We start from the raw sequence: 16,682 nt of genomic DNA on the forward strand, positions 1-16,682 counted from the left end.
AGGCCATTCATAAAACCACCGACAAAAATCGATTCTCCGTCATAGAATGCACCATTCAACCACAAAGTTTCCCGGATTCACTGTGCGCCCATGAATGTGTGTTCGTGGTGGAAGAACAAAAACCACACGTGTTTCTCAGGCCGTGCTTGGTAACAGCATTCCAAATTAGTATCTGCGTAAAAAGGGTTACAAAGTAAATAACGTTGGTGTTAAATACTTAGGAGACCAAATAGTACACTAGTCTTTCATTCCAGCCTGATCACTTTGTTTCATGGAAATTCCTAATTCCTTTTCACACGTAATAAGCCCGTCACTTTGAGTGGTAAACACGCTTAACACTGAACTTTACAAAATCAGCGATAAAAAACTTGCTCATCTTTGGAAACGATAAAACCAGCAGCAGAGGAAGTGCTGCGTTGAGATTAGGAAGGAGTACCAAGAACAATGGATGCGCGGGAAGTACAGTGGTCAACACTCACTGTGGCTCTGGTTGCAGATGACTGATAAACACTTAAAGAACTTGTGTGTGATGAGGTTGTGTCAAAGTGAAGGAAGAATGTATGGTATGTTGTGTAAATTTCATCTTTTCTACGGTGTTTTGTAAGTTCAATTAGTAGTTAGTTTGTTGTGAGTTGGTATTGTTACGGTTGTGAATAGCAGTGGTTTTTAACTTAAACCGGGAGTACTAATTAACAGGAGGTCGACGAATTAACAAGGGAAGGAGTGGGCGTAGGAGAAGTTGATGTGTGAGTGGTGGCTGAAGGGGTCGTGGAACTATCCATGGAGGGTAAAGGCAAAGAAATACCAAAGCTCCAGTCATGACGGGCGAGCCACAGCTTTCGGCGCTGGCCGCTTCCGTAAAGAGACGGTTTACGCGGAATAACACCAACCTCTTTCTTTAAATCCAAGGGAAGGTTATTAAATAAAATTCCCAATTGCTGTATCTTAGCTTAAGGCATTTTACTTCCTCTGTTTCCGACAAGTTCACCTACAAAAGACAAAGACAGAGATTGACTGGAAAAAAAAAACGAGGCTAAAAGTCACTCCTTGTTGCATTGAATATGACACTTATACAGAAATCATAGCCATAGATAAAGGGAATAACCACATCAATACATTAAAAGCAGAAATAAAATTTATATTGGGAAAGAAGACTGACTTTTTTTCGTATTGCAACAAATCACAAGAAAAGGCAGAAGCTGAGTGTAAAACAGTTATTGACCCCTTAAGTGCTTCAAATAGTAGTTAATGGAGATGTAGTTTTCAATCATGGGTCAACTGAAACTAAATGCGGCCATTTCAGTGGAAAGAGAAAACAAATATATTTTTCAATAATTTGGAGGAACATCAGCTAGATCTTCGAAGACCTTAATCCGCACGTGCATGGATAAAGGCAAATATATGCTATAAAAACGCATACTGTATTTGAAGTTGAACACTTCTTGTAGATGTTTTACTGACACGTCTTGCTTTTCCACCAGGGAATTACCTATAAAGTAAGGACCTATTTTCACTGGAAATATTATGCTTTCTTTTCTAAGTTCTTAAGAAACGAGATGCTTGGTGTAATAAGTTGTTGATCTAAGCATCAATGTAGTGAATTTCATTGGGATTCATTTATTGTTTTAATATATTGAGATTATATTGATATTTAAGAACATAGATGTACACTTAGAGTAACAGAAATTGAGTACCGGGACTACTGCTCTCAATAACCTTTTTTTGAGGTTCTGTTTATGTTTTGAGTGAGGAAATGAAATGCAAATTGGAATTTACAGGTAATTGGTTTTACTAATTGTTTTTCTTTTTTTCATCAACTCATGTATGGAAAAATCCAATTCACAAATTCTCAAGCGCAAAAATTTGCAGAAAGATTTCAACATTACAAGTAAAATTAGAATGAGCTTCTGAAAGTATATATCAAGAGTAAAGTGCTAATTAATGCATATCTACAGTCAGTACTCACAGTGTAATCTACTTGCAAATGTTTCCATGATGTTTGTTTTTTAAAAGGCTGTCACCAATCCCAGCTGAACCTTGGTAACAAACACCATCATAAGCACATAACATCAGTGCATGACCACCAAGTGTTTCCAGTACTGCAACCTGTGTAAAACATTGATAAGGATTGGTAACAATTAGAAGAACCAAATAAGTGTGATAACATATATACTCATTACTTAAGCAATGTCAGTTTGTTTAGTGCTGGATTAAAGTTGTATCCCATGATGGGAGTGCATGGTGACAAACATTTAATTACATGAAAATTACTGAGCTTGCATACTAAGAAAGTTGTGTAAATCAAGGAAAAGAAAAAACCTAAAAAGTAAGATATTTAAAACAGGTAATTATGAGTAAGTTTAAGAATAACTTTCATTGTTTATTAAGAGCTTGCTGAGACACCTGGTGACCAACTGTAAAATTATAAGAAAGGGGAAAATTTTTGGCATATCTTAAATTACAATCCACACAGATAAATATCATAATTTTATTTGACAACAATCAATCTACCAGTAATATAAATGTAACAATAAGAAAACTGATAAATTAATGCTGATCGATTAAAATCAATGTCGAACAGAAAAATTCAATGTCAACTTCCCATGAGAATCGTAAGAAAGTCGCGGAAACTGGCTACTTTCGCTTAAATTGGTCCAAGTGGGAGTCAAAATCATTATAAGCAAGTTGTGGAAACTGGCAAATATCGCCAAAATGGGTGCAAGTGCGGGTCAATGTTGACATCTCAGGAAAATGATAGGAAAGTCGCAGGGATTGACCAAAATCTCAAAAATGGGTCCAATTGTGGGTCAATGCTTAGATCCCATGAAAATCATTGGAAAGTCGAAGAGATTGGCTGAAATCACCAGAATGAGTTAGGGTGCGAACCAGTGTCAACTTCCCATGAGAATCGTAAGAAAGTCGCGGAAACTGGCTACTTTCGCTTAAATTGGTCCAAGTGGGAGTCAAAATCATTATAAGCAAGTTGTGGAAACTGGCAAATATCGCCAAAATGGGTGCAAGTGCGGGTCAATGTTGACATCTCAGGAAAATGATAGGAAAGTCGCAGGGATTGACCAAAATCTCAAAAATGGGTCCAATTGTGGGTCAATGCTTAGATCCCATGAAAATCATTGGAAAGTCGAAGAGATTGGCTGAAATCACCAGAATGAGTTAGGGTGCGAACCAGTGTCAACTTCCCATGAGAATCGTAAGAAAGTCGCGGAAACTGGCTGCTTTCGCCTAAATTGGTCCAAGTGGGAGTCAAAATCGTTATAAGCAAGATGTGGAAACTGGCAAATATCGCCAAAATGGGTGCAAGTGCGGGTCAATGTTGACATCTCACGAAAATGATAAGAAAGTCGCAGGGATTGACCAAAATCACAAAAATGGGTCCAATTGCGGGTCAATGCTAAGATCCCATGAAAATCATTGGAAAGTCGAAGTGATTGGCTGAAATCACCAAAATGAGTTAGGGTGCGAATCAATGTCAACTTCCCATGAGAATCGAAAGAAAGTCGTGGAAACTGGCTACTTTCGCCTAAATGGGTCCAGGTGTGAGTCAAAATCGTTATAAGCAAGTTGTAGAAACTAACAAATATCGCCAAGATGGGTGCAAGTGCGGGTCAACGTTGACATCTCATGAAAATCATAAGAAAGTCGCAGGGATTGACCAAAATCACAAAAATGGGTCCAATTGTGGGTCAATGCTTAGATCCCATGAAAATCATTGGAAAGTCAAAGAGATTGGCTGAAATCGCCAAAATGGGTTAAGGTGCAAATCAATGGCAACTTCCTGTGAGAATCGTAAGAAAGTCGTGGAAACTGGCTAATTTCGCCTAAATGGATCCAAGTGCAGTCAATGGCAATTTCCCACAGAAGACACAGGAAAGTCGCAGCACTTAGCCAATATCGCCAAAATCGATGTTTTCAAATATCTCATGAATATCATGGTAAAGTAGCAGAGATTTGCCAATATTTCGTTAAAATGGATCCAAATGCGAGTCAATGTCGATATGCCATGGAAAATTTTCAAACTGACCAAATATCGCCAAAATTGGTATAACTGCAGGTCAATGTCGATATTCTTTGAAAATCATAGGTAAGTTTCGGAAAATGGCAAATATCGCCAAAATAGAGCCGGATGCCACTCAATGTCAATATCTCATGAAAATCATAGGACAGATGTGGAAACTCGCCAATATTGCCAAAATGGGTTTAAGTGCAGATCAACAGCAATATCCCAAGAAAATCTTATGAGAGTTCTGGAAACTGGCCAATATCGCTAAAATGAGTCCAAGAGCGAGTCAATATTTGCCAGTTTCCACAACTTGCTTATAACGATTTTGACTCCCACTTGGACCCATTTTAGCGATATTGCCCAGTTTCTACAAGTTTCCCACGATCTTTGTGGGATATCGACACTGACTTGCAATTGGACCCATTTTGGCCATAAAGGCCAGTTTCCACAACTTTCTTATGGTATTTATGGGACACTTGGACCCATTTTGCCGACATTGGCCGATGCCTCGACTCCCTCGTCGCTCTTATGGGATATTGCTCTTGACCCACACTTGCACTCTCACTCGTTTTAGCAAAATTGCGAACCTTAGATGTTCTTGACTCATGTAATAATGCACTAAATAATTTTAATAAAGGTCGCCATTGCCATGCGTTAAAATTCTTGTCCCACGAACAAAGACACTTAGGCCAAAATGCTGAAACTTTTTCAATTTAATCTGGCTTCAAACGTCACAACAAAATGACCAGGGTAAGGATACGTCAAGGAGCCAAAGTCGATAAAACAAGATTGAATTAATTCGTGGAGGACAGCTGTTATTTGTCGTATAAAGTGACTGACTAGTTGACAGTGAGCTTAATTTTTTTTAGCTGATTGGTAACACTTGTTCGTAGATTTACATTCTTGAGTGAAAGAGGAAAAGGAACAGGCAGTTGAAACGACTCACAAGTTATAATCAAGATATTTCTGTGTTTAAATCTGAACTATCTGAATCAGATTCACTGTCACTTCCGTATTCAGCATTGAGAACGGAACGCAGGTCCTCAAAGACTTTACTTTGGCCAAGCTGTTGAACCACGTCAGCTTCATCAGTGTTGTAATCGTCCTCCATCTGAACCTCCTCATCGGCATCATCACAATCCACTTCGGGGAAAATTCCAAGGTCAAACTGAGCTTCACATTCCTCATGGCTATCATCATCATTAGAAAAGAGACCGTGGAGATGACCTGTGAATACGGAAAGCTCATCCATTTTAGTGCGGGCAATGGAGAGTAATGCGCGAGCTCGCTCCGTATCTTTCTGTGCCATCAGTTCCTTTGACCAAGTGTCCAATACCTTCAACTTTCCCTCGAAATGACTGAACATTCGAGCCATTTCTTCTTTGGTGTTGGCTATTTCCTCTAAGCATCTTTTGCGTGTGTGAAACAAATCAATGAGTTGCCTCTTTAAACAATAGGGAACAGCAGACTGCGGTTGGATGTCATCGTTTAGTACACGCCACAGTGGACTGTCGATGCTTAGCGCGTCTTCAACCGCAATTGTGGAAGGGTATTTACAACCCACCGTGTCAACGTTTTGTCTTGTGTACTCCTTGACAAGCTGTTTAATGGCTCCCGTTGCCTTTGTAATTTGCGTACAAAGCCGTTTTGCAATGGCTTGTCCATCTAAAGAATTAACACGACATGAGTCAAAATGATACCCTAGAAAGCCTAGGTTATAATCATTTCAATACGATGTGTTGGTTAGCTGTAATCGGGCTTCTTATCGACGACTGTTAGCACTGAAACATATCAATGCAATACCTGCATATTTCTTCATCAGTTGTAAGAGAAACCACCTTTCTGAGCACTTGACATGTATGGATAATAGCAAGTCTTCTCGACGCTTGTCTTGCAAATCGCGGAGGTATGCAATATACATGCTACTGTCAGGAGACCATCGGGGTTGGCCGCCCTCAAGGTTCTTTAGCTGTTGATCCAACCTATTACCAGCGTAAAGGAAAACAAAGGAGAAACCCAAAATTTGGTTGAAATTATTGGTTTGGATTTGCATTGCTTTGAAGTGCGATTGGCAATCAAAACTTGCCCTAAGAACCCAGTATAATACCTATAACGACTTCCACGTTTAATGACATGGAATTTTCCATAATTCTGATTGCCCGACTGCCTGATTGTTTGTTTACTTGTATGATAAGCTATTTCTAGATTTTGTGGCTGGTAATGAGTTCTTTGCTTTGTTTTGGCGGACCTCATTTGAAAATCGTTTTAATATCCTTACGTAAAGATCATTTAGTTCCCAGATGAGGGGAATAAATTGCAGGATCCAAAATATGGTTTCACACCTGTCAAGCTGATCGGTCAGTACTTTCCAAGTTTCAGATGCTGGGGAACATTTTTGCAGGTTTGTTCTGTTAATGAACAGATTGAAAATTCAGAAGACAAGCATCAGAGAAAGTCAGGAGAAATGACAGAAAGTGATGGACCAAAATTGACACATTTACACATTTTGTAAAATTTGGGGTAAACATTGTATGAAAACCAGATCCCCATGCTACTTCATACCTTACACAGAAAAACTGCCTCAACTTGTCCGGGTAATCATCTGGTGATGAACCTTCAAGTAGGAAACGTAAAATCATACACGAACTTGTAACTGTTTAAGTAACTTGCGTGTACCTATCTGAACTTCAGTTGTGGTACTCTAATTTCCTCTTAAGCACTTCAAAACATTTATCACTCTGTAATCAAAAGGGGGGCAAAGTACAATGGAAATCATTCATTTGTCATAATTATTATTGGTCTTTAAAGGTGAACGATTCCAAATAAGTTCCCCTCAATAAATAGCCGAAATTTGTACGTACTGGGTCTTCCTGTACTGGCCGCTTTGTTAGCCGTAGATTTCTCCATCATGCTCCACTCTGAGACGTTGGATACGTCCACCTTAATACCTTGGTAATAGTAAAATGGGGCTATCATCATCTAGACATACCTATGTATCTAACAAAGTTACATTCATCGAAGTTTCAATTTCTAGTATCCCGCAATACCCAAATGCCAATTCGCTAATGAAGGGAAGAGAATATACAATATGTATTTACGACATAAAGCTCACAAAAGGACGCACATGCAATGAAGTCTAATTCTTTTTAACACGTAAAGGAACAATGTAATTAGTTGAAGGGAAAAATAACGAAAGTAACGAAATCAAATCCCTACCTGTCTCATTCAACTTCTCAAGAAGCAAATTGAGTTGCTCTTCAGTTTCTTTCTCCGTTTCCACTGCTTTCTTTAAATGGTCACGAAGTCGTTCTCCTAAATTTTTGGGGATAACGAAACATGGTGAAAAACAGCAAGATAACGATTGAGTTTACGAAAACATATCACAAATCGTTTATAATATGATGTACTGTGGTGATAACTGTATTTGTAAAACGTGAAGATTAACAGCTAAATTACCAAGGTTCGAAATTGACTTTTTAGCGTAATGCATCAAGAAGTCAGTTAATGTATCAACTCGGTGGGCTGGAGTCATTTCCTTCGTTATTTTTGCTGTTGGCCTCAAGTAAGACCACAGTCTCTCCATCACCTCGCCATCACTCATCCCGAACCCTTCCAGCCGTCTTCCGCTGTAGTTGACCTGGCGTTACAAAATACCAAACAAAGCTTCATGAAAACAATAACTGTTTTAGAGTAAGCATGCATGTGAATTTCAATACCTTTCAACTCCTCAAAAGTGTTCTAAAAGAAAATATTTCAAAATACCTGACAAGAAACTTTGTGTCCATAGCAGTGAAATGCAGGTATCGCAAGAGTAACATTTTCAAGCAATGTTTCCTGGTGCGTATTCTACAGAGAAGATAAATTAAAAACAACAGGGCATCATTTGACAAGCAAAAATGCCAGAGTACCATGACCACAACTTAATTCAAATAAAACCGCTAAAAAATCTTACTCTCAAATGTGTATCCAGCACACATGCAATATCATAGAAGAAGTGAATGTTGATAGCTTTATCTTGCACATTATTTTTAATCCATTTTAGCAAATACACAACATTTCCAATCCTGTTTAATAAAAATATAATCATTATTAGCCACAATGTCCATGCAGTAATGTATTTGTTCCCTAGTTTCATTGAGTACCCTAATAGAAATGGTGTATAAAACAGAGTTATGCTATACAGCAGTACGACTATCATATATAAATTCTTTCCTTAGGAACCTAAAAAGTGACATGTCTCTTAATTTTTGCATCCTACAAGGCACTCTAGTTACATATTTCTTAACAATAGCTGACCAATAATGTACAGATTTCCTTTTGCATGTACATACTCTTCTCCTCTCTTTAAGCTGAAAAACTTCAGTGGCACTTCGTGCTTGCAGCCTCCACCAAAGAGGGCCGTCTCATCGAGCTTTGTGGATTTGTTTTTGGAACAGAGATTGGAGCCAGCTTGAAACTAATTACACTGCTCCTACAACAGAAAACATTTAACTCTTAATCTTCAACTTCCTTTCTACCTTTTCTTGAGATGTCATTTAAAGCAGAAGTATCAAAGATAAAAACAGAACACGAATTAAGATCTATGTAGCATTCATGTACGTGTAGCATTCAAAGTAGATATGGGTTGTTGGAGGTGAACCCTCATTAGAAATTAAACATTACATTATGGGAAAGGTGGCAAGGAAAATATTGGCAGAAAATAATAATCATTCATCAATTTCTCATAAAAATTTAAAAAATGGGACAATCAAATAAATTTACTGCTTGATAACAACCCTTCCTCTTTCATTCAGGCTTGGGACAAGCAAGAGTGACAGTAGATACCCTTGGCAGAGTTAGTTGTGTAAGCAAATACAAAGATATTACCTTTAAAGACCATAAATCAATTACAAAAAAAGAGGGAAAAAAACTGTATTTGAAAAAAAAAAAAAATAGAAAAAGATCAAGGAAAAGAGGGGGCTGCAATAAAGATTATGTACTTGTTCTTGAAGCTGACAATTCACACAGTTCTTGTAAATTAAGTTTACAGAACAAACTAACAATATATTTGAGCTACATGTATTTTGGGCAGAATGTTACCAAAGTAATTAACCCTTCAAACTGTACCATATTTAAATTATTCAACACTAACATCATTATTACAAGAAACGAACATAATTGTTACTTTTGGTCTCTCATTGCAATGGTTGAGTAGTGGTATGAGTACTGATGGGTAACAAAAGGTTAGAGCAATGCAACAAAATACAAAGTAAGAGAAAAAGTCCTTTGGTTCACACACCATTGACTTGCTGCTGGGTCTTTTGCTGTAATTAGCTAGAAATGCATCTACTTTTTCTTGGCTAATGAACAGTTCCTCTCCATGATTTGAGGACTTTCCACTAGTTCCAGCGCTGCATTTGCGGACACATCCAAACAATGCATCAACAGAGATAAATAAACTTCCCTTCTCCTACAATCAGATGCCAAAATCTTATTAGAAATGTCATGTTAAAAATATTTCTTACGCCTAAATGAATGAAAAACAATGGAATAACTCATGCTAAGACCAGCTGCCACACTATGAGGACCACTAGGAAAGATTCAAAACAATGTTTCTTGTCTAAATTACATCATTCATTATGCCAACACATATAGTAATAGTTATTTGAGATTTCTAAAGGTAAATATTACCCACTTAGACATTTCATCTGAAGAATGACTTATCACAAACCTTAGGACATGCAGGACATTCATGTTCATTCTCATACGAAGGATTGAAATGCTTCAGGTTACTCAACATGCTAGACATATACCGGAACTCACAGAAACAATCTCCAACAAGGAGCCGGTAGATGTCCTTAATCTAAAGGAAAACAAATAATTTATTTATTGTATAAATTAAGAACATAAAAAGGAATTGACAAGCATAAGAACAAAAAAATTACTGAATGAATACTTACATAAACTTTTGAAGCAGGTGGGACCAGCCACTGCAGTGCCTGACATATTGACCTTAAAGACACTCTACATTCTAAGAAAATGTATTGGAGCAAGGCCATAAATTCAAGGTCAAAGGCTACCTGGGGCTGTTTTGGAGTAGATGGCCAGAAACCATTCCTGACCAGCGTTATGGCTTCTGGTTCATGCTCGCAACATTTGATTTTGATGGGATTCTGCTGCCCTGTAGAAAGACAAACACCATAGAGTGTCCATAGTCGTATTCTTCTACAATAATATTTGTTTATTAATTCCTTTCTGTGTTGAAAAAAAACAATTAAAACACAAACAAAGACCTTCCTGGAAGAGGTAACCTAACTATTTAAATATAAGTATAAGTAAAAAGTAGTACTAGTAATTGCAGACTGGCAACCTATCTCACAATAAAGTTACATATTGCACAGCTGTTAGTTACTTACCATGCAAACCGACAGCTATAATGTCACGCACATATCCATGATCCATGTTGTGAGGTGTGGTCCATACACACTCACCAAACTGATATGGCACAAATCTTCCATCCTAAGAGCATAAAATATCCTACATGAATCAGGTGAATACAAATCACACACCATTTAAATCAGCCAACTCTTTCAAAATTGACAAAATGAACTTTACTTTGTTCTGAGTATAGAGCAAATTATATGTATGCTTGCAAGAAAAAATTATCCTTACAGCTTTAGCTTTTTCCTCTGTATAAAAATGGGTCAGGTCTCATGGACATAATGCATATTGAAGTTGAGAAAAAACTACATCAAGTGAAGTAATTGAATAGAGGTGATATAGTTGTAAGAAAAAAAGATGGATGTCTCTGCAATTAAACCACTAGACAACGTACTCACAAATGAAATTGCCTAACGGCCAGAGTACACAAGAAATCGGGTTTCACAACATAATTGAAAAGGTGACTGGAGGAGATTGTCCTCCATAAATCTTCAACTCACTTTCCAGACTTCCGGGTGGTGAAGTGATCTACCGCCTGCGTGAACTAAATTGATGTGATCTGCGCATAGGAATTGCCCTGGACTGCAGTGAAGGCATCTGCCGCACGCCTCTTCTTCGCAAAAAGGAGACACACATCTGCCCCAAAGGCAAAGCCTGTCTGGTCAACAGCGCTGAGACGAGCTGCTCTCTCGCATTGAGCCAAGACAAAGCCAGCGTGGCTTTCCTCTCATGGTAAGCTTTTAACTTGCGCTTCAGTCGCACTTTTTTACTTTTAGATCTTTGGTTGGTTCTCAAACCATGATGTTCGTCAATATGGGGAAGGTCTTCTTGGTCTGAAGAAAAACCGCCGCACGTGTTTAGAGAAGACCTGGCGACTACAGACGTTGTATCAGTTAATTGCTGGGCGGCATATCGAACTGGAACACTAAACTTCGACTTTCTTATAGCTTTTCCTCCTTTAAAAGTAACTACATTCAAACTTTTTTTCGACCTAAAATCGCGTCTAGGAGGCATAATGGTATCCAAAGCTTTTTCAAAGCCGCGTTTCAAGGGTTCGCAGGCTATGGCACCAGGCCTTGAGTCCTTTCAGGTCTCGATAGGTAAATAGGCCCTACTTTGACCACTTGTATGCGTTAATTTGATACTAATTAAATCCGCATGTAAGCGGTTAATTATGAGCGAATCGGGTGGAAAAGGAATCAAAATAGAAAGGAAATTGGAGAGGGAATGGAGGTCAGCCTTCGCCTTTGGCGAACGTCAGCGTGTTTTCGCGGGAAATTAAAGAGACCCCACACATATCTCAGTTCTAAAAATGAAAAAAGATACAGGACAGGGTTGACTCAAGGGTACAATTGGCATAGAGGCTCCGAGTAATGAGCTCCTGACAATAACTGTTCAAAAATTTTATCCTCACTTGAAATAATGATAAATTACATTTCTAAGGATCGAAAGATAATTTGTCAAACAGGAAAATATCAAAACAGTATCAAAAGAAACTTGTTCAGCATGTTTTCACTGTTAAGTAGATCAAGGACGAGAACTTCTAATCAAACGAAAAGAAACAACTTTGTCAATGTATTCCTTGGTAAAGGTAATTGTTCTCTTAAACAGTTTTAGACATCGCTACAAATAAAGCCATCGCTTCATCTGTTTTGGCAGTTGCAATTTAATTAAAATTGTGTTACGTTGCAATATGACATCGGAAATGCCTTGCAGTTAATGAAGACGTAATAATCTAGTGTATGTCCTTGTTAATACACCTTATGATTTCTTATGCGTTAATCTATTTATAGCAAATAAGTTATGCAGTAAAATTTTTTGCAGAGAAAACGCTTGCGAAAGAATAAATTACCTAGGGCTAAGGCACGTGAAATTGAATACAGAAGTATGCGACAATTTGACTTAGAAAAATTTTTAAATGACCTAAAAACTATTCCCTGGAGTTCCGCTTACATTTATGACGACGTTGATGATCTATGGCACCATTGGGCTCAATTGTACACTGAAGTGTTGGACAAACACGCACCAATAAAGAAAAAACGGGTCAGAGGTGATCAGTTGCCATGGATAACTCCATTAATTCAACGCGAAATCTCGCGTCGTAATCGACTGTTTAAGAAACATGCAAAGAGCCCAACAACAACCTCTTGGGAGGAATTCAAGAAACAGAGAAACAAGGTCACATCCCTGAAACGAAAAGGGTTGAAGGCGTTCTGCATGGAGGCATCGTCAAACACTAAACATCATGGTGAGTTTTGGAATAAGTTAAGACCTTTGTTGCCAAGCAAAGAAAAGAAGCAATCAAAGATAATTCTGATTGAGAATGAGCGTGTAATTACCGATTCATTAATGGTGGCTGAAATGTTTAACAACTACTTTTGCGAGGTGTCCAGGAGTGATGGTGACAGTAAGGAAATGGTTGAGTTTGTTGATCATCCTAGCGTTAAAGTCATTGCTGAGAAAACTTGTGATGATGTTTTTGACCTCGTCCCAGTTGATGTTGGCTACATAAGGAAAATTTTGGATTCTCTTGACCCTCGCAAGGCTGTTGGGTGCGATAAGATATCTCAGAGGCTACTTCGTTTATCCTCACCTGTTATTGCCGAGCCGGTTACCCGTTTAATCAATTATTTTATCACCAACCGTCAATGGCCAATAGTTTGGAAAAGCAGCGACGTTGTTCCTGTTTTCAAGAAGGAAAGTATGACGGATAAGACCTGCTATCGTCCAGTCTCTGTTCTGACTTCCTTATCGAAATTATATGAGAAGGTATTGTTCGATCAAATCTATGAAGCCTTTCATTGGCGACTCTCACCGAACCTGTCTGGCTTTCTCAAGGGTCACTCGTGTTGCACGGCCTTATTGAAATTGACTGAAGATTGGAGAGCCTGTCTTGACAGAAGAGAAGCTGTTGCAGCGGTGGCTATCGACCTAAGTAAAGCTTTTGACTCTGTTTGTCACCCGCTTCTCCTAGCTAAATTAAAGGCATATGGTTTTACGCATGATGCGCTGGAAACTATGACCACTTACCTTACTGGACGAAGACAGAGAGTCAAACTTGACGGTGTATATTCTTCGTGGAGAACCGTTAAAACTGGTGTACCACAGGGGTCCCTGTTGGGTCCTCTCCTATTTAATTTGTATGTTAATGATCTTAATTATTTTATTACTAGTACGTCCTTGAGGCTATATGCTGACGACACTACTCATTACGCCTCTGATGTCTCACCAACAGTATTGCAGTATATAATTAACTCTGATCTGAGCGTTCTATCGAGATGGTTCTCAATGAATTTTTTACAGATTAATGCCGCCAAAACGCAAGCTATCGCTATTGGCCCGTCTTCATACTAGTATGATTTCCATCTTAATGATTCTAATGTCCATACAAAGGACACACTCAAAATCCTTGGGGTGGTCCTAGATAGCAAATTAACATTTAAAGCGCACATAAAGCAACAGCTGAATAAGGGATGCGCAAAGGCTTCGGCTTTGCGGAGAATACGTAAGTTTATTTCAAAGGACGTGTTAGTTCGTTTATATAAGGCCTATGTCCTCCCTCATCTTGAGTACTGCAGTCCCCTTTTACTGGGAGTAGGTAACGCGGAGACTACAAAAATAGAGACAACTAATTACTTTATATTAAGAACTATATTAGGCTTCTCGAAGTCTGTGTCATACGACTTCCTCCTCAAGTTGGCTGACATTAAGTCTTTGGAGAATCGTAGGCAATTCCAATCGTTGGTTATGTTATATAAGTGCTTGTATGATAAGGGGGCTCCTTATATAAGTGATTTTTTTCATTTTAGAAATGTACCGTATAGTTTACGCGGGCTCAGTACAAGGCTAGATTTACCTCCTTTTAATCTTGAGTTTTTACATCGGTCTTTTTCATTTTTAGCTAGTAAACTTTGGAATGCGCTACCCCCTAGACTCAGAGAATCTCAAGATATTGCTTCATTTAAGCGTTCTCTTAAAGCCCACATGGCTTAATGGTAGTGATTGTAAATATCGTTATTGTTAATATTGTTAATATTGTAACTTCTAATTGATAGCTCTTGTCCATGATTTTCGATCCTGTTTTTAGTTTTTTAATAGATTTACTTATTATTTGTATTCTCACAGAAATTATGCTTTATTTCTAATTGTACATACACGTACACGTTTTAACGAGAACTTCTGTACTCCTAGGTGTCACGTGTTTAAATAAAGGATTGGATTGGATTGGATTGGATTGCATGTATATCGAAAATGGACATCTGAAGACGATGCGTATCCATATAGACCTTTCAATCAATAGATAGAAATTTTCGTGTACGTGCACGTAAATTGTAATCCCAGAGTGAATAATGAGGAGCTAGCAATCAGCAGGATACGTCGATCAATACGGAGCTTAAATACTCCCCCCGGCATTTTAGTTTTGACTAGAAGCATAGCTGCGTGAACTCGGGCTTTCAATATCGCATATCTGGAGTTACTTTAGGGGACTGCCATATTGTCATTGTTACCGTCGTCACGCAATTTCGTCATTTCCGGTCATGAATAAGTCTACTTGTGTTTATTTTGAGTATAATGAATGTTATGGTACTAGACAACAATCAAAATGATATATTACCATATAAGAGTAGGTTCCTACAGATGCCAAAGGTTAAAATTCAAGGACTTTTCAATGCCCACCTTACCTTTACAGTAGATAGTAACTGCAGCACATCCTATTGTCAATACAAAATTGTTGAAATTTTCGGATGTAATTGATTGAAAGGCTCTATCTAAGGAGGTACAGTACTGATATCCTTCTACTGTAGGTTCTTGATGAATAGTACCAGTGTAGCTTTCACTGTATTGAAGTTCATAGTCAGTCTCTAACACATTTAAAAGTGTGGGTAATTCTGTCTGCATTAAAAATGATTGTCTGGTTAACTGAGACAAACTTGAACACAACTGATTTCCAATATTCATTATTGACACGAGATCATTAGCAGAATTGATTCCTTGTTTGTTATTATAAATCAAAGAGCATAAACTCAATGCAACACATTGCTGTCCTGAATTTTGTCCAAATACCAACTCATTCGCTTGGCTATATGGTGCCGTTATTGTTTTGCTAGGGTCAATATACATTGGAGTAGGACCAAAGTTTTCTCGATATCTGAACTCAGTTGAAATTTACAATAGTTTGATACGTGTGTCTGACTCCTATTAAGACAGATGGGTCTATTACAAGAGAACATTGATAAATACCGACTTGCTCTACACTCCAATTTAATTATCCTTAGATATACCCTCACAGAACAATTCAACAAATACTTCTTCTCATGTTGTGTCACTTTATTTAATCTTACTCTCTTCGTATTAAGGTTTCAAACATTCTTTGTAACTCTTCTAACCTTCACATAACGACGTAGCCAAGAGGACTTCGGTATGCTTGAACGAATGCGCTCATAAACAAATTCCTTCAGTTTTCAGCCCTTTCTTCTGAGACGTTTCAGAGTAGCTTCAGTTATTCTACTGGGTTCTCGATCACGTCTAAATACACGGGTGTTTACATGTAAACATAATATTAGATAGCTCGTTTGATATAGCAGGTTTCGCTTGATATTTCTCGATAGAAAGTTCACTCGTAAAGAATCGCTCGTAAATTGATCTAACGTAAAGTTCACGGACCGACCCGTTCCCAAAACGCTCCACAAGTTTTAGTGTGGGTCTACTGCGAACGGTGTGTGACTTTGTATGTATATTGAGCGTAATAGCCATCGAATTTCTTTCAAGTACATCAAGCAAAGAATTTCCCACGAAGGCAGCCATTGCTTTAAACCATACCCTCAGGGGTTCATTTTACGCATGCGCTGTGGTGGAACTGCGTTTTGTGACCGAATGCAACTCTTTACAGTGGCCAATTTATATTATCAACTCAGCTGATTAAACCAGATCAATTTACATTATCAACTCAGCTGATTAAACCAGATTATCTCGTAATACCCCTAACAAATGAGGAACCGTTGTTTCTCTAAAAATTAACCCCTTCTATTCATTTGCTTCTTATCGACGCCCAATTGATATCTAGGGAACATAAGCTCAAGCTCCGTCAAAGCTTGAAATTTTAAGACTGGTTAAAAAACAAAGTTTAACACTTATTCATGCAAACCGCGCTCCGAACATTTTTATATCAAGAAGAAAATATGGCCTAAACGTTAAGTTTTTGTGAAACTGTCAAAATGGCGTTTATTTACCACTGAAGCAAATA

The 16,682-nt window shown here is 38.1% G+C and overlaps 1 protein-coding gene and 1 pseudogene across 4 annotated transcripts; both read right to left on the minus strand.

The window, feature by feature from the left end:
* Nucleotides 1-4,713: 4,713 nt before the first annotated feature.
* Nucleotides 4,714-8,475, minus strand: LOC149046959 (uncharacterized). 3 transcript variants are annotated; one of them, XM_089202934.1, is made up of 9 exons: nucleotides 8,350-8,475; nucleotides 7,781-7,864; nucleotides 7,475-7,655; nucleotides 7,235-7,330; nucleotides 6,880-6,966; nucleotides 6,581-6,632; nucleotides 6,361-6,426; nucleotides 5,822-6,000; nucleotides 4,714-5,683 (listed from the first exon to the last, which is right to left on the minus strand). In XM_089202934.1, the coding sequence occupies exons 3-9, from the start codon at nucleotides 7,617-7,619 to the stop codon at nucleotides 4,974-4,976; spliced, it is 1,335 nt and encodes a 444-aa protein (XP_089059060.1). In that variant the 5' UTR covers nucleotides 7,620-7,655; nucleotides 7,781-7,864; nucleotides 8,350-8,475; the 3' UTR covers nucleotides 4,714-4,973. The 3 variants fall into 3 exon arrangements, with proteins under 3 accessions (XP_089059060.1, XP_089059057.1, XP_089059058.1); XM_089202931.1 differs by lacking the exon at nucleotides 8,350-8,475 and adding an exon at nucleotides 7,971-8,076; XM_089202932.1 differs by lacking the exons at nucleotides 6,880-6,966; nucleotides 8,350-8,475 and adding an exon at nucleotides 7,971-8,216.
* LOC149046960 (uncharacterized) lies at nucleotides 8,350-11,476 on the minus strand (annotated as a pseudogene). Its single transcript, XR_016185591.1, has 6 exons — nucleotides 10,939-11,476; nucleotides 10,414-10,516; nucleotides 9,958-10,178; nucleotides 9,729-9,860; nucleotides 9,297-9,467; nucleotides 8,350-8,489 (listed from the first exon to the last, which is right to left on the minus strand). The product of XR_016185591.1 is annotated as an uncharacterized LOC149046960 (transcript).
* Between the last annotated feature and the right edge of the window lie 5,206 nt (nucleotides 11,477-16,682).

Source organism: Pocillopora damicornis, chromosome 4 (genome assembly GCF_964200805.1).
Source record: "Pocillopora damicornis chromosome 4, jaPocDami1.2, whole genome shotgun sequence".
NCBI lineage: Eukaryota > Metazoa > Cnidaria > Anthozoa > Scleractinia > Pocilloporidae > Pocillopora > Pocillopora damicornis.